Genomic DNA, 25,743 nt, shown 5'->3' with positions numbered 1-25,743 from the left:
AGACTAAGACAAAGAAAGCTAAGCCGACCTCTCAGGAACCCTTTCGAGGGGCATCTACCTCTAGATCCTCTTCGTTCAGAGGTCGGAAACCAAATAGAAGAGGGAGGACTTTTACGAAGTCAATCAAACCTCCCAAGTAAGACTCAAGTCCTTCAGACAACTGTAGGCGCCAGGCTTTTACAGTTTGCAGAAGTCTGGGCCCAGAAAGACGCAGATGCCTGGACCCTGTCAATTTTGAGGAAGGGCTATCTAATCCCGTTCTCTTCGAGGCCTCCCTTGACGAATACCCCGAGGGAGTTGACGGCCAGATACAGGGACCCCATCATGAATCAAGCCCTCCGACTAGCGGTAGATCAGATGCTGGAAAAGGAGGCGATCGAACTAGTGGCAGATCATCTTTCGGTCAGGCTTTTACAACCGCCTGTTCCTAGTTCCGAATCCTCAGGGGGCAGGGGGTGGAGACCGGTGTTGGATGTAAGCGCCCTGAACTTCTTCGTCGAAAAGAAGAAGTTCACGATGGAGACCACTGCCTCGGTGTTAGCAGCACTCCGTCCAGGGGACTGGATGGTGTCCTTGGACTTACAGGACGCTTACTTCTACGTACCAATCCATCCTTCCTCGAGGAAGTTTCTAAGATCATGATGGGGGGAAGAATCTTCCAATTCAGGGCCCTGTGTTTTGGCCTGGGCTCACGGCCCCCCAACAAGTCTTTACGGCCATCATGAGGAATGTTGCACAATGGCTTCACCTAGAAGGTGAGGATTTATTTTCGCTCTATCTCGACGATTGGCTTATAAGGGCCAATTCCAGAGATCGTTGTCTGAAGGACTTGAAGAAAACCCTGGATTTGACTTATTCCTTAGGACTTCTGGTCAATCTGCAGAAGTCAAGTCTGATTCCCGCTCAAGAGTGCGTTTATCTGGGGATCCAGATGAACTCTCTGAGTTTTCGGGCTTTTCCGTCACAGGAGAGGATAGCCCGGGGACTCGAAAAAGTAACAACCTTCTTAGGGAAAGAAGTATGCACAGTGAGGGAGTGGATGAGTCTGCTGGGGACGCTCTCCTGACTGGAGCCCCCCAATTTGTTTCCCTAGGAAGGTTGCACCTGAGACCGCTCCAATTCTTTCTTCATCGGAATTGGAGTCGTCCTTCTCAGGATTTGAAGTTCTCCCTGTCAATTACTCTTCAAATCAAGAAGGAGTTAGCATGGTGGGCGGATCCCGACAAGTTCTCGCAGGGACTGCCGCTTCAATCCCAGAACCCCAGCCTGGTGTTGTTCTCCGATGCGTCGGAAACAGGTTGGGGGGCGACTCTGGGAACCAAGGAGGTGTCAGGAACCTGGATGGGGGACCAGTCTTCCTGGCACATCAACAGGAAAAGAACTAATAGCCGTGTGGCTTGCTCTGAAGGAGTTCGAGTCAGATGTGACAGGAGCAGTTGTGCAAATAAACTCGGACAACACCACGGCTCTGGCATACATCAGGAAACAGGGGGGGGACGCATTCCTTCTCTCTGTACGAAACAGCAAGAGACTTCTTCTTGTGGACAGAAGAAAGGGGGATAAAACTTCTCACCAGATTCGTACAGGGAGAAAGGAATGTAAGGCTAGATCTCCTCAGCAGGAAAGATCAGGTCCTTACCACGAGTGGACTCTGCACCAAGATGTTTGCCAGAGCCTTTGGAAGTTGTGGCAGGCCTCTCTTAGACCTGTTTGCAACTTCAAAGAACAAAAGACTGGATCTGTATTGCTCGCCCATCTCGGATCCAGGAGCAATAGGGATAGACGCTCTCCTACTCGATTGGAAAGGACTCGATGTATACGCGTTTCCCCCCTTCAAGATTCTGGGGTTGACTTTAAAAAAGTTCGCAGAGTCAGATTCCGCGAGGATGACTTTGATAGCTCCCTTTTGGCCAGCACAAGATTGGTTCACAGAGGTGCTGGAATGGCTAGTGGATTTTCCAAGATCGCTTCCTCTAAGGAGCGATCTACTCAGACAGCCCCACTTCGACAGGTACCACAAAAACCTCCCGCTCTCAGTCTGACTGGCTTCAGAAACTGGTCAGATGCGAAAGGCTTTTCGTCAGCAGCTGCTAAGGCAATCGCTAGAGCGAGGAGGTATTCCACCTTACGAGTGTACCAATCGAAGTGGGATGTCTTAGAAGATGGTGCAAGAGGAATAACGTTTCCTCTTCCAGTACCTCTGTGAATCAAATTGCAGACTTCTTTTTATTCTTAAGACAAGAATGTGGCTTAGTCGTTTCGACGATTAAAGGCTATCGTAGTATGTTGGCGAATGTCTTCAGGCACAGGGGCCTCAACTTATCGGAAGATAAGGACCTACAGGACCTTATTAGGTCTTTTAATACAACGAAAATGCAGTATCCTAAGACACCTAGCTGGAATTTGGATGTAGTCCTTCAATTCCTTGGGTCCTCTAGGTTTGAACCCCCTAATCAGCTCATTCAGAGACCTTACCAGGAAGACTCTGTTTTGATGGCTCTAGCTTCCGCCAAGAAGAGTGAGTGAGCTTCAGGCGATTGATGGTAATGTGGGTTTTAAGGAGGACACTCTCATTTGCTCTTTCCTTCCGGTTTTCTTGCAAAGAATGAGAACCCATCAAGTCCATGGCCCAAGAACTTCGAGATTCGTGGGTTATCTTCTTTGGTAGGAGAAGAACCCGAGAGAACTCTTTGCCCAGTGAGAATGGTGAATACTACCTTAGAGAAAAGAGCAACTGAAAGCCAACCGAGAGTCCTGTGGTGTTCAGTAAAAGAGCCTACTCGTCCATTGTCCGAAGAACGCATTGTCCTTCTTCTTGAGAAGCCTCATCAAAGAAGCACACGGATCCTGCAGAGAAGAACATCTTAGGCTTCTTAAAGTGAAAGCACGAAGTAAGAGCCATAGCAACTTCTCTTGCTTTCAACAAGAATATGTCCGTGCGAAATCTGATGGAGACAACATTCTGGGAGATGTCAGTCAGTGTTCGCGAACCACTACTTACGTGATGTGAGAATCACTTACGAAAAATGCTTCGCCTTGGGCCCGTACGTATCTGCGGATTCAGTGCTGGGGCAGGGAGCTGGAACTCATCCTGTTTAGTAGTATAAATTTTTCCCCCTTGTATTTGTTGTTGTTGGTTGCCTTAAAGAGGATGCATGAAGGCATCTCTTTAGGTCGTAATACTAATCTTTAGTAGTTTGGTTAGGTGGTCTGATGAGTGTGGCTCCTTGCAGTAGTAGTGGTTAGGACCTGTTAAGATAGGGACGAACTCCCTTTAACCAGGATCCGACTTGGATTCTACCACACAAAGGGATCACATATCCCAGTGTTTAGATCCCGAGAGTCTTCAGCATCAGGTCACGTCCTAGCTGTAGCTCTCCAGGCAACGCAGACTCAGAGACAATATCAATGAAGTCTTCTGCCTGAAACAGGTAAGAACCAAGGTTTATTTATATCCTACAACATCAGTTGTTTCTTATCTCCCTTCCTTATTACTTTAGCTGTCTCTTACCCTCCACCAAGGGTGCCAATCAGCTAAGTATATATCTGGCAGGGAAGTTCATGTACAAAAATGATATGTTAAAAACTACAATAAAGTTTTGTACATACTTACCTGGCAGATATATACGTCTAATGGCCCACCCAGCCTCCCCTCAGGAGACAGGTGAAGAAAAAAAAATCTGGCTGGAGAGATAGATTTGGTTCATACGCCCGCCACCCAGCGGCGGGTAAGGTAGACCACCTGACCTACCTGTCGCGTGTGCCGCGAGATTTGAAATTTCTGTCGGAACGTCGGAGACTATAGCTAAGTATATATCTGCAGGTAAGTATGTACAAAACTTTATTGTAGTTTAACAATATCATATTTTTGCCAGTAAATCTCCTGATGAAAGTCCTGCACAAACTCAGATCTTTCACAGGACAGGTAGCATTGGTAGCACCCAACTGGCCGAAGAGCAATTGGTTTCCTCTTCTACTAGAGTTGAATCTCCGTCTCAGACGGATTCCCAACCCAGAACTGACTCAAATAGTACAAACTCGGACTGTGTCAGCTTCCTCAAGAATTCTGAATGCCCTAACTTTATGGACTTCATGAAGTTTGCGGCACACAAGGATGCTAATATTGACCCACTAAACATCCTGTTCGTGGAGTCAGACAAAAGATAATCAACACTCAGACAGTATGATTCAGCAGTTAAGAAGTTAGCCTTCTTTCTAAAGGAATCAGATGTTCAGAAGATGACTACGAATCTGGCAATTTCATTCTTTAGAACCCTGTTCGAAAAAGGCCTAGCTGCTAGTACCATTACTACAACTAAATCTGCCTTAAGGAAGATTTTCTAGTTTTGCTTTAATATTGATTTGACAGATTCGTACTCGTCTATCCCTCAAGCTTGTGCTCGTCTGAGACCGGTGGACTGTCCCCACACGGTCTCCTGGTTCTTAAACGATGTACTCAAGTTGGCCTCAGACACTAATAATGAATCATGCTCATATATAACCCTTCTCAGGAAAACTTTATTTTTAGTGAGTCTGGCCTCAGGCGCCAGAATATCTGAACTGTCGGGTCTTTCTAGAGAACCAAATCATATTGATTTCTTCCCCTTCAGGTGCAAGTTCTGCTCTCCCCAGATCGGAAATTCTTAGCAAAGAATGAAGACCCACAAAACACAGGTGGGCTCCATGGAAGATTATACCTCTCACACAGGACCCATCATTATGTCCTATTGTCACATTAAAATCTTACCTAGACAGAACTTCTGAAAAGTCTTCAGGTCCTCTTTTTATTAGAGAAAAAGGCGGAACCATTTCCTTGAAAGGAATCAGACAACAAATTCTTTATTTTATTAAACAAGTCCCTCATGTCCATGATTCCGGGCAGTGGCTACCTCAGTTAATTATTTTCATAATATGAACTTCGAGGATCTTGAAAAATATACGGGTTGGAAATCCCCGACAGTATTTAAATGCCACTATCTAAAGAATTTAGAGGCCCTTAAATATTCGGCAGTAGCTGCAGGGAGCATTGTCTCCCCTGATACGGCCTAGTCCTATAACTCTATTCCCTATTCCCTTAATCTGCTATTAGTTTCCCTTTGCTACTCACTCTCTCCTACCTGCCTTGCTCGTAATCCCTGCCTGCCTCCCTTATGTTCCGGTCTGGTTGCTCATCACCCCACTCCTGAACATGTACATAGTTCATTTTTGTTTGTGTTGTATTTCTTACCTGTTGTTTTTTCCTATGATGATATGGATTTGGTCATATTTGATCCCCTTTTTTACCATTTGTATCTTGCTATTCTTACATTGGTTATTAAAATCTTAATTTTAAGAAATCTTTTATTTTTCCTTATATATCTATTAGTTTTGTGATTATCAAGCTTGTATGGCCAATTCTCTGATACTATTTCACCGGCCGACACAGGTCGAACCCAGAAAAGGGATTTTGGCGAAGGAAAAATCTATTTCTGGGGGAAGACCTGTGTCGCCCGTTGAACCCATCATTCTCTTCTCCTGGTCTCCCACCCTTTAGCTGGCCCAAGCTTGGGTGCATAATTCAGGAATGAAGCCTTCGGGGCAGAAGTTGTAGTAGTAGCGAGTGGAAGGTAGACGTAGAGTAGACGTTGTAACGGCACCTTCTAGAGAGGAGTTTTGAGAGGAGTCTTCTAATTGGCAGAATACCTGTGATAGTGGCTTCCACATGCCCTAGTGTTTATACCGACACCCTATGGGTGATCGAGCTGAAGGTAGTAACTTCAGCATTCCATTTAGCTTTTTTCTCTGGTATATTTAGCATCTATTTATACCTAGAAATGTGTGCTACAGGGACATTTCACCGGGCGACACAGGTCTTCCCCCAGAAATAGATTTTTCCTTCGTCAAAATCCCTTAAATGTGCAATGATTAATTAATGAAAATCACTAAGTTAATTGAATTGTGAATGCAAATGAAAATACAGAAAAATATGGAAATTACCACAATTTCAAAAGTATTAATCACACAGAATATAAAATAAAAAGACACACTTCAGTAAGAAAATGGACAAATGCACAAAACATAAAAATCACTTCAAATGAATAAACACAAAACACAAAAATTTGCAATGTGTAAAGGTGTAAATCTTTTCACTCAAAACCACTGTAACCACCAGTTATTAGTTTTTACCTGACCACTGTTCCTATCAGTTATTAGTTGCAACTAATAAGAATATAACACACTTTACCTTTTTGGTATACCATTGCTGCAGCTTGTTTCACACTTTCACAAAACCAGGCGCCGTTACTCAACAATGTTCAGATTCCACAAAAAACACTATATAACACTAAATAAACTAAGAAATATCGAATCTGAAATTTACAAGTTATGAGTGACCATTCAATAAGTACGAAATCGTTACGTTACTTTAAAATCAATAGTGCTATGCGATGGAGAGAGAGAGAGAGAGAGAGAGAGAGAGAGAGAGGAGAGAGAGAGAGAGAGATCTGAGCGCCTTGAGTATCTAAGCCCGAATGAAAAACTTCTCCCTTACGGAAGCTGGACAGGAGATGACACAAAACTTTTTGGGCAATAATTCTTCCAGAAGCTTCCAAATCTTATGCAACTTTACATACAAAATGTGTAATCTGCATGTGGCACTCGGCAAAGACATACGTGTACGAGACCAGTCTGTTAAAAAAAGACACGTACTCGACTCGATCGACCGAAGCACAAGTCCCTTATCACATATGATGACAGAATCCCAAAACACAATGAAGACTCGAGGTCCCTAATCAAATGTGTTGACAGATTAGGAAATTCAACTCTAGCTTTGAACGGACAAAGATATTCTCTCTCTTTCTACATTCTGTGTTATATATATTCTTTTTACATTATGTTATGTGAAATCTGAACACACATTTAAAACATCCTATCTCTAAGCTAGCTAGGAATCTGAAAAATGTTGCACAGTCTTATACACAATATTTTATACAGTCAAAGAGGGGAAATATGCATTTTGACAGTAGCAATATATAATAATATTTATATACATACGTATATATATATATATATATATATATATATATATATATATTAATCTATATTAATATATATTATATAGTATATATATATATATATATATATATATATGCATACATACATACACATATACATACATACATACATACACACAGACATATATACAGTAATACCTTGGGTTACGAATTTAATCCGTTCCAGAACCTGCTTCGTAACCTAAAAAATTCGTAACCTAAATGGATTTACCCATAAGAATGTTATAAAAAGCAAATAATGTGTTCCACCCGACCATGAATGACCATTTCAATTCATATATCCATTTATTTTTGTTCACCTAAGGTTGAAAATTCGTGTAGGAATTACATAAAATTATGAAATTGAAGAATGAAATTAAATATAAACACTAGATTTAATATGCATGCACAGTAAAACCTGAACTTTACCTTTGGCGAGTGTGGCTGCTGGCTTGACGGAGACAGGAGGAGGGGAAGGGTGAGGAGGAGAGGGTTAGGGCTTGGGTGGGAAATCTCCCTCCGTGAACACTTCTGGAAGACTTTCTGGTTCTTTCTCTAGAGAGCACCGTTCACTACGATCACTAATTTTATGCTTAGTGACACTGTGTTGTCTTTCACAATTTTGAAAAAATATTTTTCTATGGAGGCTTGCTTTTGCCAGTTCTTAAAATTTTATAGAAATGACCCACCCCATTAATCGATAAACAAATTTGTTGCACTCTTACGAGCCTTTTCGTAAATGATGCTCTCACTTACGGAATCTCCTGCCAGCTGCTTCTCGTTTATCCAAACCATGAGCAAATTTTCTACATCGTCGAGAATATAAGGCCGTTGTTTCGTCAATACTGTGACACCTTTTGATGCTTTACTGGCTTTAATTTCTTCCTTTTTCTTCAAAATAGTGCAGATTGTTGATTGCGACCGCTTGAAGAATGCTGCAATGTCTTTCACGCGCTCGCCTTTATCATGCATTTGGATAATTTCCTTCTTCATTTTGACTGTAATCATCTCCTTCTTTCTTATGCTTTCCTTCTTGCTGCTTGCCTTCGTCATCTTGGGAGCCATTGTCTTTAGTATTTGGGTAATAGTAATGTGTAAGCACTATCATGGAAACACAACACGTGCGCAAATCACTAAGCAAATTTGAGAGCGTATTACGGACAGATGCGTTCAATCTTACCGCCAGCGAGATAGTGAAAGAGTTATGGTTTAAAAAGGGTCAAGGGATGCGTGGGAGGAAAGTCACGTGACCCTCGTTAAGTTTTGGCCGAAAAAAAATCGTTTCTTCGCAGATCCCACGCTCATGGTCCGATGTCCGTGTAAACAAAGCAAGGCGTTAAGTTTTTGGCCGAAAAAAAGGCTTTCGCAGATTCCCACGCTCATTCCGATGTCCCATGTAAACAAAGCAGGTGGCCTCCCATGATGGAAATTCGCGCATTTCGTATTCCAAGTGAAATTCTTATTCTAGAATGAGGACGTCACTTCGTAAGTTAAAAAATTCGTATACTAATCGGTTCGTAACCCAAAGTATACTGTATATATAAATATATATATATATATATATATATATATATATTTATATATATATATATATATATATATATATAATATATATAATAATATGACATATACATATACATATACATAACATATCACAGGCAGTCCCGGGCTACGACGGGTTTTGGCTTACGACGTTCCAGAGGTTAAGGCGCTTTTCAATTTTATTCATCAGAAATTATTTCCATGGTTACGACGCATGTTCCAGGGTTACAACGCCTACAACGCTGATCTGGTAGAAGAAATATGACTCCAAAAATGCAAAGGTTTTTTCATGAAAAATGCTATAAGAATGCAGTTTACATAGTTTTCAATGCACCCAAAGCATTAAAAGTAAGGTTTTCTTAGGATATTTTATGATTTTCCAGCTTATGCTTACGACGCGTCTCAAGAACGGAACCCCCGTCATAACCCAGGGAACTGAGTTTGTGGGTTGTATATATATATATATAATTTCTATTATGTTTATAATTTTATAAATTGTGTAATTTATTCTTTTATATTATATTATATATATATATATATAAAATGATACTTGATATATATATAGTATATAATATTATATATATATATATACATATATATATATATATATATATATAGATATTATATATATATTAATATATATATATATTTATAGATTTATATCATATATGTATATAATATATATATATATCATATGTAAATATATATATAATATATATATATATTATATATAATATATATATATTATGTATAAAGAATGTATATTATATATATCTATAATAATTAATATATATAATATTATATATTATATAGATATATAATATTATACATATTATACATGTTAATTTTGGAATGAACTACCAGTAGGAGTTGTGGACAGTACCACTACAGGCCAGTTTAAAACTAGATCAGATGAAGTGATGGAGACATTAATGTTTTTTAATGGAATAAAAGTTTATTTATTCATATGTTCACTGCTGAAATTGTCTTAGCATACAGACTTGTTTTGTAGTTATTGTTATAATCACTGGTGTATATGCTAATCAGGTTTTATATTTCAGTCGAATACAGATGGTGCGTAATCTTCTTCAACCTTATGAAAATCGTGCTTGGGCACAAAACAATTGGATCCTGGTACGATTTTGGAAAGGAAATGGTTTTGGGTTCAGATATACCAAAAGTCCACACATGACGAATAAGTTTGGACCTAAGCCAGCTCATTCAGACAACCCAAATTTTACTCAAGTAACAGGTATTGTTCATAGATTTTTCAGCAATTTTCAATTTGTTTCTTTTATGGATGTTTTAAGTCATGATTAGAGTTGTGTTGTACAACAAATGCTTCTTCTTAAATGTTGACGTATAACTTTTGTATGTTAACCCTTAAACGCTGAAGTGGTATTTTAAAAGTCATCTCCCGTATGCTGGCGGTGTTCGCGAGTGAGCGCCGAAGCGGAATTTTTTTTTTTTTTTTTCAAAAATCACAGCACGCTTAGTTTTCAAGATTAAGAGTTTATATTTGGCTCCGTTTTTTGTCATTGCCTGAAGTTTAGTATGCAACCATCAGAAATGAAAAAAAATATCATTAACATATATAAATATTGGGATATATGACAGCACGAAAAAAAAAATTAAATATTTAATTGTATACAAATTGCGCTGTGCAACGATAAGTGCAAAAATTTCAACCTTTGGTCAACTTTGACTCTACCGAAATGGTCGAAAAACGCAATTGTAAGCTAAAACTCTTATATTCTAGTAATATTCAATCATTTACCTTAATTTTGCAATGAATTAGAAGTCTCTAGCACAATATTTCGATTTATAGTGAATTTATGAAAAAAAAAAAAATTTCCTTACGTCTGCGCGGTAACTCTTCCGAAAAAATCAGAAATTTTTTCGTCCGATTGTCGAAATGTTTGCACCATTCAAAATTAGCTGTTACATAAAGTTCTATATAGGAAAATGTATGCAATTTTATGTAAAATACAACAAAAAATGAGTGAAGGTTGTAGCTTTTCTCTTTTTCGAAATATTTGTATATAAATCATGATAAATAGAAAAAAAAACCACGTTCGGTCAACTTTGACTCTACCGAAATAGTCAAAAAACGCAATTGTAAGCTAAAACTCTTACAATCTAGTAATATACAGTCATTTATCTTAATTTTGAAAGAAATTCAAAGTGTCTAGCACAATATTTAGATTTATGGTGAATTTTTTAAAATAACTTTCTTTCCCTCCGCACGCCGATTCGTGGCCGAAAATCTCCGAAATGCGTACGTCGCATTATCCTAATATTTGCTCCTTTTCATGTTAGCCGTTTTATAGAGTTTCATATATCAAAATGTGCGCAAATTCATGAAAAATACAATAAAAAATAATTGAAGGTTGTAGCTTTTCTCATTTCCGAAATATTTGCATATAGAAAAATATATATAAAAATTTTGACATTCGGTCAAATTTAACTCGTCCGAAATGGTCAAAATCTGCAATTCTAATCTAAAAGTCTTACAGTATCGTAATATTCAATCATTTTTCTTCATTTTGAAACAAATTGGAAGTCTCTAGAACAATATTTAGATTTACGGTGAATTTTTGAAAAAAACATTTTTTTACGTCCGCGCGTTACAAATTTGTGCATCATTTTGTGATAGTATTTTTACGGTGTCGCTTTTATTGTTTTACAATGTATTATATATCAAAATGATCGCAATTTAGGGTACAATAAAAAAAAAAAGTTACTCGTTAGCTTTAACCGTTTTTCGCACAGCGCGATTTGAATACAATTATGTATGACAATTTTTTTTTTCGCTACCATATATCACATTACATATTAACATATGGTATTGATATTTTTTTTCATTTCTGATGGTTGCATACTAAACTTCAGGCAATGACAAAAAAATGAGCCAAAAGTGAACTCTTAATCTTCTAAACTAAGAGCGCTGTGATTTTTTGAAAAAATTATTTTTTTCGCTTCCGCACTCACTCCAAACCCGTCCCGGCATACGGGAGAGGTTTTGATTTTTAGGGCTTCGGCGTAAGAGGGTTAATCGAAATATTGTGCTAGAGACTTCCCATTTGTTGCAAAATGACGGTAATTGATTGAATATTACTAGACTGTAAGTGTTGTAGCTTACAATTGCAGTTTTCGACCATTTCAGTAGAGTTAAAGTTGACTGAAGGACAAATTTTTTCTATTTATTGTTATTTATATGAAAATATTTCAAAACTGATAAAAGCTACAAACATAGGTTGTTTTTATCATATTCTACATGAAATTGTGCACATTTTCATATATAAAACTTTATGTAACAGCTAATTTAAAATGGTCCAAACATTACGATAATCGGACAAAAAAATTTATGATTTTTTCGGAAGAGTTACCGCGCGAACGTAAGGAAAATGTTCTTTTTTTCATAAATTCACAATAAATCGAAATATTGTGCTAGAGACTTCCAATTTGTTGCAAAATAAAGGAAAATGATTGAATATTACTAGAATGTAATAGTTTCAGCTAACAATTGCGTTTTTTTACCATTTCGGTCGAGTCAAAGTTGACCGAAGGTTGAAATTTTGGCACTTATCGTTATTTATATGAAAATATTTCAAAACTGATAAAAACTACAACCATGAGTGGTATTTTGTTGTATTCTACATGAAATTGCGCACATTTTGATATATAAAACTTTATGTAACATATGGTGCAAAATTACGACAATTGGACAAAAAAATTTATGATTTTTTCGGAAGAGTTACAGCGCTGACATAAGGAAAAAAGTTTTTTCATAAATTCACCATAAATTAAAATATTGTGCAAGAGATTTCCAATTTATTGCAAAATGAAGGTAAATGATTGAATATTACTAGAATATAAAAGTTTTAGCTTACAATTGCATTTTTCGACCATTTCAGTAGAGTCAAATTTGACTCAAGGTTGAAATTTGGCACTTATCGTTATTTATATGAAAATATTTCAAAACTGATAAAAGCTACAACAATGGGTTGTTTTTCATTGTATTCTACATGAAATTGCGCACATTTTCATATATAATACTCCATGTAACGGCTAATATAAAGTGGTGCAAAAATTATGTCAAAGTGACAAAATAATTTCTGAGATGTGTCGCTGATGCTTTTTAGTGCGAGAAGAAGGAAATTCGCGCTTGCACTCTTCGGTAACGATTGTAAACAAAACAATGCCTTGATCCGTGAGCTCCCAGCATCCCCCAATGTGCATGATTCAAAAGTTTTTGCCTAGTAGGCCTATAACTATTTTTCTGAGAATTAAAAAAAAAAAAAAAAATTTTTTGTCGACGTATTATACGTCCAATCGGCATACAACAAACAATTTTAGTCAACGTTTAATACGTCCAATCGGCGTTAAAGGGTTAAAAAGAGACCATTAAATTTTTGTATTTGGCCTTGTATTGGGTTTTGCTTTTTATTCTAGGGCTCTAGATGTGCTACTGGTGAACATTATAAAAATTTTCATTTTTTTTTATAAACAGATTAACCAAAGCTGAATAGGTATTCATCTGCTTTTCAGTTTCATTTTTTCCTTCATGAGTGAGAATACCCAAGTAGTTGAGCTGATGTTTTAGAGACTTCCTCTGAAGTCAGTTCCTCTTCTTCAGTAGTATTTTTCTGTTGGTAGTACTTGTTGGAAGTCCCTTCATAAAGCAAGTGTTGAAAGAGATTGCTGCTATGTATTTTTTTTTTATTTGCCTAATAACTTCTCGTAGTAGGGAAAGTTAAAGATGAGTTAATAAAATTTCATTTGGTTATTGTGCTGGTAAAGGACTTTTCAGGTAATTCATGGTTCTAATTTTTAGCTGTTACTAAATGACAGTGGAGAGTTGATACAAAGTGCAGAGGGGATAGTAGCTGTTGTAGCTTTAGTGATGTTAGCCAGAGCAATTCTTGGTGGGTGGGACCTGAGAAGGTATGGATGTATTAGCTGGGTCAGAGTGGGAGTGTGGGTTTTGTCATCTTGCCTAAGGGATTGGGCAACGTCTGTAAGTGGAGGGGAGTGTGCGAATATCATCTTTTTAGTAATGGTGGACTACATTTTTTGTATGCTTAAAGCTTCTAGTAGGCATAGGCATCGGTAGTTGGGGTCTGCATCTTGCACTGTTCAACTTTGCAGAATACTCTTATCAAGTCTGAAGGAGGAACTCAAGTTTCAAAGAGTGAAAAGGTTCTATAACCGTAAATTAGAAACAAATAAGATCTTGGTATCTGGACCCTACCACTGCAACCAACATCAACATTGACATCATGAAGCTTTACTACAAAGGATATGTGCATCTACGGTTACTGCCAAGATTAAGTAACCCTGAAAACCATTATCTCAGAAAGTGAGGAATTTAATCTCAACCTTGATAGTGCAGTGGGAATGAAAAAATGTCTTGAATAGCAAAGTGGGTGAGGAAAAATAAAAATTGTGTGTAAGAGGTAAATTATGTACGAGATAAAGGGAAAAATTAAAATTGAAGAGCAACAGAATAGGGAAGCTCTTCTTGAGGGTCAAGTAAATGAGGGAAATGCTCATGAATTAGGCAGAAAGTGTCATGTAAAGAGGTCAGAAGAGCCTGTAAGAAGAAAAAATAGTGAAGCTCCAAGACTATGAAGTTTGGTAAATACAACTGGGAAACCAGTTATTTGAGACTTGACCAGGCAATGTGAAAATGCCATAAAGGGGATGGGACCCAAAAGATGTATCAAAAGTGAGGAAATAAAGTTACTAGGACACTGTGAAAATATGAAAGTTGGAAAGAAGATTAAAAAATGCATAATTATAATTATGAGTTTTTGCCAAGAAAATTGACCTCAAAAGTTATCTTTTAAAGTGAGACAGATGTTTGGGCAAATACAATGAATAAATTAATACCATGTATGTGTGGTGGTTGGCAGAGCAGCAAGACAAGCCATATGGACATTTATGAAGTTGGAGGATACATGCACAACTGAAAATTTTTCTCTGGATTTTGGTGTCGGCCAAGAATCAGCACGGAGTCCTCTGTTGTTCAGTGTGTTATCATCTTCAAGACAGGTCAGCAAGATTTATACTCTTTCTGGGAAAGTTGCACATTAGAAGAGGTAGAAATTAATGTGTTGGGTATTTGCAGCTGACTTGATATAAAAAATCGAAGCTGTACGTAGTTATAACTGTGAATAGCACCCTTCAGCATTCCTCTTCTAGCATCCTTCACTGGTAATCGGGAAACCTTTATCTATGTCTGGTGAAGAAAACCATTCATTGCCTTTGGAAAGCTAGAGATTCTGAAGGCGACACCTCTATGTAGTTTCATTTTGTAGCTTGGTTCTAGAAGCAAGTCTTGAGAACACGTTTCTGGCCTAGGCAAGTCATCCTCTGTGCTTATGAAAACACGGTTCTGCAACCCTTCCATCTTGCCTGTGTAGCAAGTGCTCTTGATTTCTGAATCATCGGACACCTATATAAATACAGTACAAGGACTCTCCTGTATTCTTCAGGTCATTGCTTTATAAGTATCCCTTGAGATACCAGAGCATTGGTTCCTGACCTATCTCACTCTCCAAGTACTTTCATGGATCTGTCAGGTCATGATCACCTTATAATAGGGAATTTAGAAGTTCAGTCCTCATACTTAAACTGTGCTGTAAACATGTGTATTGTGATGGGGTTTTGATGAAAAAGAATTTACTGTAATTTGAAAAAAAAAAGTTTTTCCTACAAACCCATAACTCATAATGGGAAGTAGGTGATTGATTGGAACCTGGCTCACTAAGTGCTGCAAACTTCATGCTACTGATTTTCTGTCTGTTGGAGTGATACAGTGGACCCCTGTTTTCCCAGGGGATGCGTTTCAGACTCCCGCCACAAATAGCTAGAATCCATGAATACTTAAAACCCTTATAAAAATGCTTAAAACTGCCTATTTTGTTAGTTCAACTTAAGAAAAACCCTCTAAAAATAAAAATGCTTAAAACTGCTTACGTATTTTGTTAGTTCAACTCAAGAAAAACCCTCTAAAAATTATTATACCTGGTTTTTTAGTTTTATCACTAAAATAAAAGTGCATTTAATCAAGAAATTGATGTTCACATAGGCCACCACCATGGTGTTGTCCGACATCAGAATGACAGAGTGACCCTCTACTGTTTTCAACTCAAAAATATTGATATGAAGCAGCTTGTCTGCCGCACTCCAAACACCATAGGCCAGGAGATCCTTGAGATGAGCACCCCAATTATCGATGGAAGCATCCGAGAACAGGAGGAAATTGGGGGGTGGTGAAAGTAGATAGGTACCCATTGCTGAGGGGACTCTCCTGCCAGGGACCAGAACTCCTTCAGCCTCCACTGCAGAGATTGAAGATGGAGGCAACCATGAGGGACCAGCTTTTCAATTGGCGGGATCACAAGCTTAAAATACAAAAGTAAGCATGACCTCCCCACATTTACGTTAACCACTCCTGGCTTACAAATTTCCCCCCGCCACACTTTTCCCTTCACGTTACTTTGATTACTAACAGGGTACTTGGTTCAGCAGGGAAAAAAAAAAAAAAAAAAAAAAACACACACACACACACACACACACACACACACACACACACACACACACACACACACACACACATTTACTCACCAGGAAACTTGACACAATCAAACAAACACCAAACAATCACCAAGACTATACAGCAATCTGCAACAATAAACACCAGAAATTACTCACAACTCTACAACCAAATGAACTTAAGCACAACGAACTCAATTACTCAAAACCAAACTTATGTGAAAAACACACAGATGACTCTACTGACTGAACACCTCTTACTCCAAATGCCTTCACTGACTGCTTCTCAATGAACCGACACGCCCGCCAAACAAGTACTTCACTCGTCAACCACCCATTCGTTATTCTCTCTCTCTCTCTCTCTCTCTCTCTCTCTCTCTCTCTCTCTCTCTCTCTCTCTCTCTCTCTCTCTCTCTCTCTCTCTCTCACAAGCGACCCTTGATAACGTCAAACGCAACCACTACATCATTCCTCCATACCAAGAGATGAGATCCTGAGAAGAACCTGCCACTGGTGAGCAGGTTGTCTGGCATGTGACAGGAAGGAGTGTGCCACTGATTTGAACTTCTGCAACCTCTGGTCAGACAGGAAAACCCTTGACGCTGCTGTATCTACAGGCAGTCCCCAGTTAATGGCAATCCGGTTTTACAGCACTTGTGCAGCACCATAAAATTGGCGATTTATGGCGCCATAACGGGCCGAGTTTCGGTTATCAGCGCCATAAGAAGCTGATGATAGAGTTATGGTGCCATAAGGTGCTGATGATAAAGTTATGGTGCCATAACATACCTAACAGAGGCCCCATTAACCAGTTGTTAGCACTGTTAACTGAATCTCGGTGCCGAGTTTTGGTTAATGGTGGTTTTCACTTATCAGCACTCCGCCGATAACCGGGAACTGCCTATATAGACATACCCAGATAAAGGATCCTCTTGCTGGGAAGCAGATTGGAATAGACATACCCAGATAAAGGATCCTCTTGCTGGGAAGCAGATTGGAGAAGACAATCCCTGTCCCGCATCAGCTTTTCTCTAGAACTTGCCAAGACCAGCCAATTGTTGAGGTACCTCAACAGGTGAATCCCTTGAGCATGAACCCTCGTCAAAACTAAGGTAAGACCCTTGTGAACAGTTGAGGGGCTGTAGTCAAGCCAAAGCACATGACCTTGAGAATTAGAAGACTTGCTCTCCAAGTCTGAAGCGAAGGAATTTCCTGGATAAAGGGTGAACTGGAACTGGGAGTTAAGTGTCCTGCAAGTCCATTGACAGTAAAAGTAGGTGTCCCTCACCGTCGCCAAAACCGTCCAGGTCATCTTCATCCTGAACCTTGTCTTCCTAATGAAGTGGTTCAGTGTGGAAAGATGTATCACTGGCCTCCAATCGCCTGTAGCCTTTGGCACCAGAAAAATCTGACTAAAACCCCCGGGAAGGACAATGTACTTCTACTGCACCCTTGTCCAACATCTTCAACACTTCCTCCCAAAGAGCTAACTACTTCAGAGAGCCTTGAGTAGATACCCCACCTGAAGGACATCTACTACCCACTTCTCTGCTCTGTGGAATTGCCATTTGGCTCAGTGGCTTACCCGGCATCCCCCTACTCGTGGCAACGGGAAGGGAGAGGCGCCATCTCAATTGACGACCCGCTCTGCCCCTTCCTGGCTTACAGAACGAGATTGAAAGAGGCATTGCTGTTGCTTAGATTTTGAAGGAGCAGTAGACTGAGAAGCCCTTAAAGACCTTGAATGCTTGGCTGACCTCCCCAAAGGAGACCACCTACTCTGCCTTGGAGGAGAAGGAGGTGGAGGGCGAGAGCGAGACTCCGACATTGATACTGCCTGCTGAACCAGCCTATCTTTGGTACCAGCATGCCACCAGTCTATCACATCTTCAAAATGTGTTTTCGGAAAGAGAAGCTGCAACTCCAGGAGGTCCCCATTACAAAGAGTCAACAAGGACTCAGAATCCACTGATCCTGCTACCTTCGACAAGGCCGCATCCCTCCTAACCCAGAGAAGGTGGCCCACAAAATAGCACTGAGGTGGCCCAGGTAAGAGATGTCCTTAGCACCAGACTAGACTGCAGCAACGTTTAAAGGAGGGTGAGCTAAGGAACCTCCATCAGAGTGACACTACTCTATCCTGGCCACCGCAGTAGACCACAAGTCCAGCAACGACACAGTCTTGAATACCGAATAAACAGGAGACTCTATGACAGAGGCCTCAAGAAAAGATAATGAATGGCCCTGAGCCCTTACTTGATCTAGAGTCAAGCCAGGCTTTAGATGGATCACATCCAAATTAAGGTGACGAGGCATCAATTGAAGGACGTTTGTAGAATAATATTTCCTTTGCCACACGAGAGAAGTAGGAAGAGGCTTAGATGACCCATTAGAGCAAAGTGAGCCGTCCCAATCCAAGACCAAAGCATTATGCTTTAAAATTGACTGAGCCTGCCAGAAAGCGGAAACACAAACGAAGCTCTGGCATCCTGCCTCAGACCAAGCAAGGCCTCTATGCCCGTAGAGGTCATAGAAGACTGAGTCTGTGTCCTCCCCCCTCCTCTGGCTCCAGCAAAGGAGACCAACGATGCAAAGCAGAAGGCCTAGAAGGATCCTCATCCTTCCCTAAAGCCACTGGAGAAGCTTCCCTTGGAGGCCTGACATCACATCCTCCACCTGTAGGACTGGTACCTTGAACGACGGAAGATCCCAAGAATGAGGACCCAGGAACATGGTCAAGCGATGAATCACCTACACAACCGTGAGCCAAATCACATATACCTCGTGCTATGAACATACGTGCTTGAGCGACGACTCGCATATACAGCTGTATGATGACTATGTACACGTCTGTGTGATGACTATGTACGCGGCTGTTTGATGACTCACGTACATGGTCGTGACATAAAGAACGACACACTATAGAACATCTTGGAGGAGGAGACTGGTCTCAAATATTCCCAATTCTGGAAGGTGAATGATGCAAGTGGGAACTCCTAGGGGAATGAGATCTTGAAAGCCCAGGCTTCTTGGACACAGGAAAAAGTGCGGTCTTCCCATACTGCAGAGGTGAAGAAGCACTACTAGGCTGAGAAGTGTCCACAGACACAAACCGCCACACGTCCACGACCATCCAGAGTCTCACTCTTGACACAAACATGTTCACTGGGAGGAGAACAGTAAGAGAAGTAACAGTCTCTGAGAGAGGAGAACTCCTAGAAGGTGCAGGTACAAGCATCTGGGTATCAGGTACCTTCGACCTCTTAATTGGAGCCTTATCATCCTTTTGATGAACTTGAACAGGCTTAAACGAAGAAGAAGCTTGAAGACTGAGGAGAATGAAGGCCACGGCCAGCAACTGGAACACGTACGTACATGTACGTGTAAGGGTTAGACACATCCGTGTTGAGAGGACTGTGAAACACTCCTCTCATTGCCAGAAGATGAAGCAACAAAGTCCTGAATCCTCCATCTGACCTGAGGATGAGGAGGCAGAGGAGGAGATGGAGGAGGAGAAGGAGCCCTCCTTCTACAACATTTCTTGCTAGAGAGTACAGGATACCTCTTGCCAAAAAAAAAAAGTCCCGCCTATCAACCACCGCTTGAAGGAACTTCTCTGAAGGCTTAGCAATTACCTGCCATGATATCATAGATGATGATGGTAATGATGTCACAGCAACAAGTGGAGGAAGAGACAATACTACAGCTAAAGTCATACGTTGAGAGGATGTTGGGAGTGACGTCACGGCATTCAGAATGGCAGCACAAGTCGATGGCCTCAATGGCCGGAGATAAGAGGCGACCCAGTAAGCATAGTAGTTAACAATGGCGTCCCGCTAGGCAGCAGCACGTGAGAGCCAAAGTAGTGGAGGCCTGGTAGAGGGGGAACTGGGGGAGGTCAACGACCAGCCAAGAATTGCAACAACATGCCATCTAAGGAGGGAGAACCCTGTAGGCCTAGGGAAGCCCAAACAGCCACCATCTTCTTCGACTTCATATCTGAAACAGAGGAAGCAGGTGGCATAGCCTCCTCCTTCTTGGGAGGGAGATTATCTCCCATGAAAGAGGGCGCTACATTAAACACAAAATAATCCTGTGTAACTCCCGGTACTTCCAAAGACAAAACAATGGAAGAAAAGGAAGAAGACAGGGGGTCAAAAGAAGCAGAGGGAAAATTTGTGGAAGATGGGGATGCCAAACTGTCCACTAGGGGAGGCAAGAAACCTTCCCAAGGACAAGTAGATACTCTACGATGTCCCTATTCTTGTAGAAAGCCTTCCACTGCAACACAGGCCAGGGACGACAATCCGGGCAAGGGTTAGTGACAGTAAAAAAATTTGAGCAGCGCCTACTGCAAATGGTGCGGCGTCAGTAATAGGTGACGCCAATAACCTTGAGCATACAAATCCTTGAACTTCCGGACACATGCGTTGACAGGGCTTAGAACTCTTGATAGACTCCATGATAAACATTCAGGCACGCATACACTGTAAACAGAGCACAAAGGAATCATGGGCTAACAAAGAAATTGGCTTGAGAAGGAAAGTGCAAAAGCGACTACCTTTCAAGGCGGTCAAAGAAAGACCGATGCTTCACGGGGTACCAAGCCTGGTCAGTGACCAGCTTCCACCTTGGTTTCCAGGTGGCACTAGAAGATTATCCTGTTGTTAAGACTGAAGGTTTGTTGGCTATGAAAAATACAAGTTGATTAAATGTTTTGTCATTTTATGAATATTTCTTATTGAAAGTGCTGTGAATACATGAAAAATGATATTTCTTATAGAAAAAGCTGTGAATACACGAATTTCTTGCAAGTAATGAATAGATATGGTCAACAGAGAAATCCATGAATACATGAGTCTGTGAATGTCAAGATTGCTGTATATTTGAGTACATTTGAAGACCTTGAATATGGGTGTAGATGATTGATATGTTTGTTTTAAATTTAGTTTTATAAAAAAAAAATTAGTATGTTTGTTTGGCCCATATTTGTTTCTTTCCTATCTCTGTGGTCCATTAGGAGAAATGTTTTAATAATAAATTAAAATTTGTATGTAGCAAATACTAATTAAGAAGCTGACTTTCACTGGAAATATTAACTTGTTAGTCTTATACAGGTGTTCTCCTACTTACAATGGAGTTTGGCTCCCAAAAACCCCATTGTTTGTTGGAAAAATTGTATCTTGAATATAGCCTAGCCTACACTAGGGTAATCAGTACCATAGGGTAGCCTAGCCTACACTACTCGGTATACTACTTTATACATATACAGTATAGTTATTCTGAATTAAAGCTAATTCAATAGGTTCAATGCAGATTGGCTTATGATAATTCAGTACAAAGAGATATTGAATAAACACCAACAAGAATAGCATAACTTGCAGTTTACTCTGTACTACATATATGATATAGGAATTATTAATACGTATAAGCTAATTCTGGAGGTTCAATGCATTCTGACTGATAATTCAGTACAAAAACAAATTGGAGACTAAAAGAGAATCAGATTCGGTCCAACATCGGCATAATTGAACAATGTCAGGCTGCTGATGGCTATGTATAATTATAAAATAAAAACATAATGAATATGCATCATTTACACAAATCTTTTAAAAAGTTGTACATTACTTCATTGTATCCAATTCTAATATTGTATTGATCCTCATATTATTGTATTTTATTATAGTATATTAACATATCAGTCAGTGTTTTGGTTGATTTTGCCATATTTAACTTAATTTTGAGCAAATTTTCTTGCTTCTAATAAGCGTAAACTAATATCTAGATACTTTACTTATATGAGACAAGGTCATTTTTTTAATACAATGTGTGTTTAAGTCGAAATATGACGTGAATACATCTAGTTGTGAACTAAATTATTTTTTTCATTAACAGATTGTGTTGGGGCCAAGCTTATTGCATAAAAAAATTACGTGGTTCTGTTCGCTACTTCCACTTGATTTCATCGTAATATGAGCTTTACGTTATTTATCTTTTATTGGCATGAAAATAACAGTAAAATGGTATTCTTTCATGCCCAGTAGTTTTGATTAAAATAACTTTCTTTCAATTTTGTCTACAGTTGTGTTTAAAGTCATAAGTTTACTAGAGTTTTATCCTTGTTGCTGATGCACGATAATAGTCATTAGCAGCTTGAACAGTTTTCTCAGCTTCAGCTACTAGTTGCAATTTAAATTTAACAGTATATTTCCTTGCTGATATTTTATCTATTGCAAATAAAGTTACTATTACATAAAAATATATCAGTCCTATTCTGCATAACAGCATTTATAATATAACTACAGTAATTGTTTACTATCGTACGATGGTTGAAATACATGCCAAACAGATGTTTTTGTTATCCAATTCGGTTGTACATAGCAAAAAAGTTGTTTCTCGTTCAGCGAAAAAGTTGTGTACAGTGGTCCCCCCGTATTCGCGGGGGATGCGTACCAGACCCCTCCCCCTTGAATAGTTAGAACCCATGAATAGTTGGAACCCCTATAAAAACGGTAAAAACAACCTATTTTGTTAGTTAAAACTCAAGAAAAACCTCTAACAATTTTCATACTTGGTTTTTTAATAGTTTTATCACAAAAAGTGCATTTTATGATGAAATTGATAAAAAAACCCAGGAATTTGTGAATATTTCTCATAGGAAAATACCGCGAATGTGCAAATTTTCCGCGAATATTGCAGGGAAACGTTCCCGAGAGAAATCCGTGAATATGTGAGTCCGCGAATCTGGAGAACGCGAATAAGGGGGTCCACTGTACTTAGCAAAAAAGTTGTTTCTTGTTCGGTTGTTCTTGGCTGTACACATTTACCCAACGAGTGTATTGTTAAAACAATACTTTTATCATTCTCTTTTACTGATTTTGAACTTACTTAGCTAGAAGATGGGATAAAGTTAGGCTATTGTAATTTGGTCTCTCTCGCTACCTGAGTGTAAGCTGCTGCCTTCACCCGTTGCGAGTGAAATATAAAAATAATTTCAAAATTATATCATATCGGTATTACTTGCTAACCCCATCCCAAAATCGGATTATTGTAAGACAAATTATCGTAACATGAACACTACCTGTACTGTATTTCATAACACAATCTGTGATTAATAGGTCATAATTGATGCATTTGTAATTTTGCCAAAGATCATAAATTACAAATTGAATTTATTATTTTGCAGCTCCTTGTCCATCACCAACTTTCCAGCAGCATGTTGTTGAAGTGCTGAAAGGATCTTCAGAAGTTGCAACTGCATTTCTTAATTCCTTACTAATTCAGCTGAACTGGGCCTTCTCAGAGTTCATTGGAATGCTGCAAGAGGTACTGTTGTTTCCCTGTAAAGTTCTTAACTTAGTTGTGTTTAAATGCAGATTAAAACTGATATGTTTAACCTGCATATAATGGATAGTAAATGTTGCAAGTGGTTGAGGTGTAAATTGAGTGTGCAAGCTGTCAGTCACCTATAGACATTCATGATATAGTAGTCTAAATGCACATCTCTGCTTTTTTGCATGCACAGCTCTGGTTTTCTGCCATATTCTGTATTATTGTTTATGATGTTTTCAGTGGATGGTGATGATTTAATTTTGCATTATCATATTGTGATCTGTTTGCTTTCCATCACCTTAGTAACCCTTGATGTGGCAAGGTCAGTTAAAGGTAAAAAGTGAGTCAATCTGCAGGCTTCCTGATAATCTAGCTTTCATCAGAATGTGTACATTGTTATGTTTATTAAACTGTTTCATACAAAGAAAATGGTTGAGTTGAATATTGATTTCATAGCAAATTGAACACCTGAAGGGATCATCAGTACAATGATTCTCTCCGATTATGTGGGTGTTTTTGATGAATATATTTTGCAGATTGATTTTTAAATTTTTCAACCCCTAGAGTTTGTGAGTAAATATTGGAGAACTTTAATCATTTGATGGTACTATTCGGGTATTGCAACACTGTATGAAGTGACGTATAGTATAGAGGGAAGTTGGTAACATTATAGTAGTATTGGCCAAGCTGAAACAGATTGGTTTTATTGAGGTGAAAAATATAAATTATGAAAAAAAGTACATCTTATGTATTATTACATACATCTGATGTATTATTACATCCGGTGAGACATACCTGACACTGCTTTGACTGTTAAACAGTAGTTTATTGTGAGGAAAAGTAAGGTGAAAAAAGGACATATGAAAAAAATGAGTTGGTTTAGATGTTGAGAAATGAACAAGGAGTGTAAAAAGATTTCAGCAGATATACAATTAAAAAATGGCTTACAGAAGGCAAAATATTATAGACAGAGCAGGACACTTGGCAGTAGAATCAAAGCACACTAATTAGTGAATATTTATCAACAGAAAAACCCATGAAAATTGGTAGATATGGTCCCAAAAATATTCCGCAAATAGGTGAGAACGTGAATACTGGCGGTTGACCATACATTGTTTTGGATTTTGTATGTTCTGAACTTCATTGGAGATTCCGGAATGAATTAAATACGGAAACCGAGGTTCCACTGTATCTTAGATTCTGAAATAATGGTAATTTTTTTCTAGAATTCTGTCATTCAAGAAACTGATCAAAAGTGGCAAACCTCCACTTGGTTAGTAGTACTAGCTTCCCACAAAGATAAGTCTATCCTAATGTTAAGACCAAAGGTTTGTTTTGTATATGAAGAAATGACAAGTTTTTTAATTGATTTGTATTTGTACATAACTAACAAACCTGAGGCCTTAACATACAAAGGCCCACCTCTAACCACCCCTCTGACAATTAACCTGGGTTGGAAGAATAACTGTCGTGGCCACAGGTTGCCAAGGGGTATTTAGGTGATCCCATATAACTCTTGACCAGTCACAGATGCCAGTAGTCCCTTGCATACACAATTTTATTAACTTTACCAGTTTCCAGCTGGTGTTAGAAGATTTATCCTAATGTTAAGACCTCTGGTTTGTTGGCTATGAAAAATACAGATTGATTAAAAAAGTTGTCATTTTAGAGAATAAAAGCAGTACTCAAGTCAAAATTCAACTTTGGAAACATGGAGAAAACCATAAATACCTGGGTGGTGCCATTAAGCAGGTACAATGCTGGAATAGTGGAGTGGAATAAGTCAGAACTCCACAAGATAGGTTAAAAGACTAGAAAGATAGTAATGAACATGAATCAGTTATTGCACCCACGAGCAAGTATATAGACAGGCTGTACACATCGTAGAGGAGGAGGAAGAGGACTATTAAGTAGAGAAGGATTGTGTTGACACTGACAGCAGAGTGCTTCTACAATAACAAGAGAGGATGAAAGGCCAAGAGGTTCATAAGGTGGAGACCTGATTATGGATGATGAAGACTCTGGAGTTCATAAAGATAGAACAAAAAAGAACAGAATGGAAGAATGAACGAAGGAACCCATGGATGGACAATTCACAAGACAAAATGGGAATTGGCCAGCTGTAAAACATGGCAATTGCCTCAGTGGAATGAAATCAAGAAAGAAACAGGAGGAATGGTTATAGCACCATAGAAACAGGAGGAGTGGTTATAGCACCATTCAAATGCTAATATCTCCAAAAGTATAGAAGATAAAAGAAAAATCCTTTCTACGG

General features: G+C 39.0%; 1 protein-coding gene across 2 annotated transcripts in view; it reads left to right on the top strand.

The window, feature by feature from the left end:
- Nucleotides 1-25,743, top strand: part of LOC135217984 (E3 ubiquitin-protein ligase RNF123-like) — a 245,262-nt gene that overhangs the window by 170,556 nt on the left and 48,963 nt on the right. For both annotated transcript variants that reach the window (XM_064254111.1, XM_064254112.1), the window contains exons 19-20: nt 9,635-9,825; nt 23,323-23,462. In XM_064254111.1, coding sequence (XP_064110181.1) covers nt 9,635-9,825; nt 23,323-23,462 — 331 coding nt within the window. The remainder of the gene's footprint in view (nt 1-9,634; nt 9,826-23,322; nt 23,463-25,743) is intronic.

Source organism: Macrobrachium nipponense, chromosome 9 (genome assembly GCF_015104395.2).
Source record: "Macrobrachium nipponense isolate FS-2020 chromosome 9, ASM1510439v2, whole genome shotgun sequence".
In the NCBI taxonomy this organism is placed as follows: domain Eukaryota; kingdom Metazoa; phylum Arthropoda; class Malacostraca; order Decapoda; family Palaemonidae; genus Macrobrachium; species Macrobrachium nipponense.
Note: the sequence above shows the minus strand (reverse complement) of the source record. Positions and strands in the feature narration are given on the sequence as shown.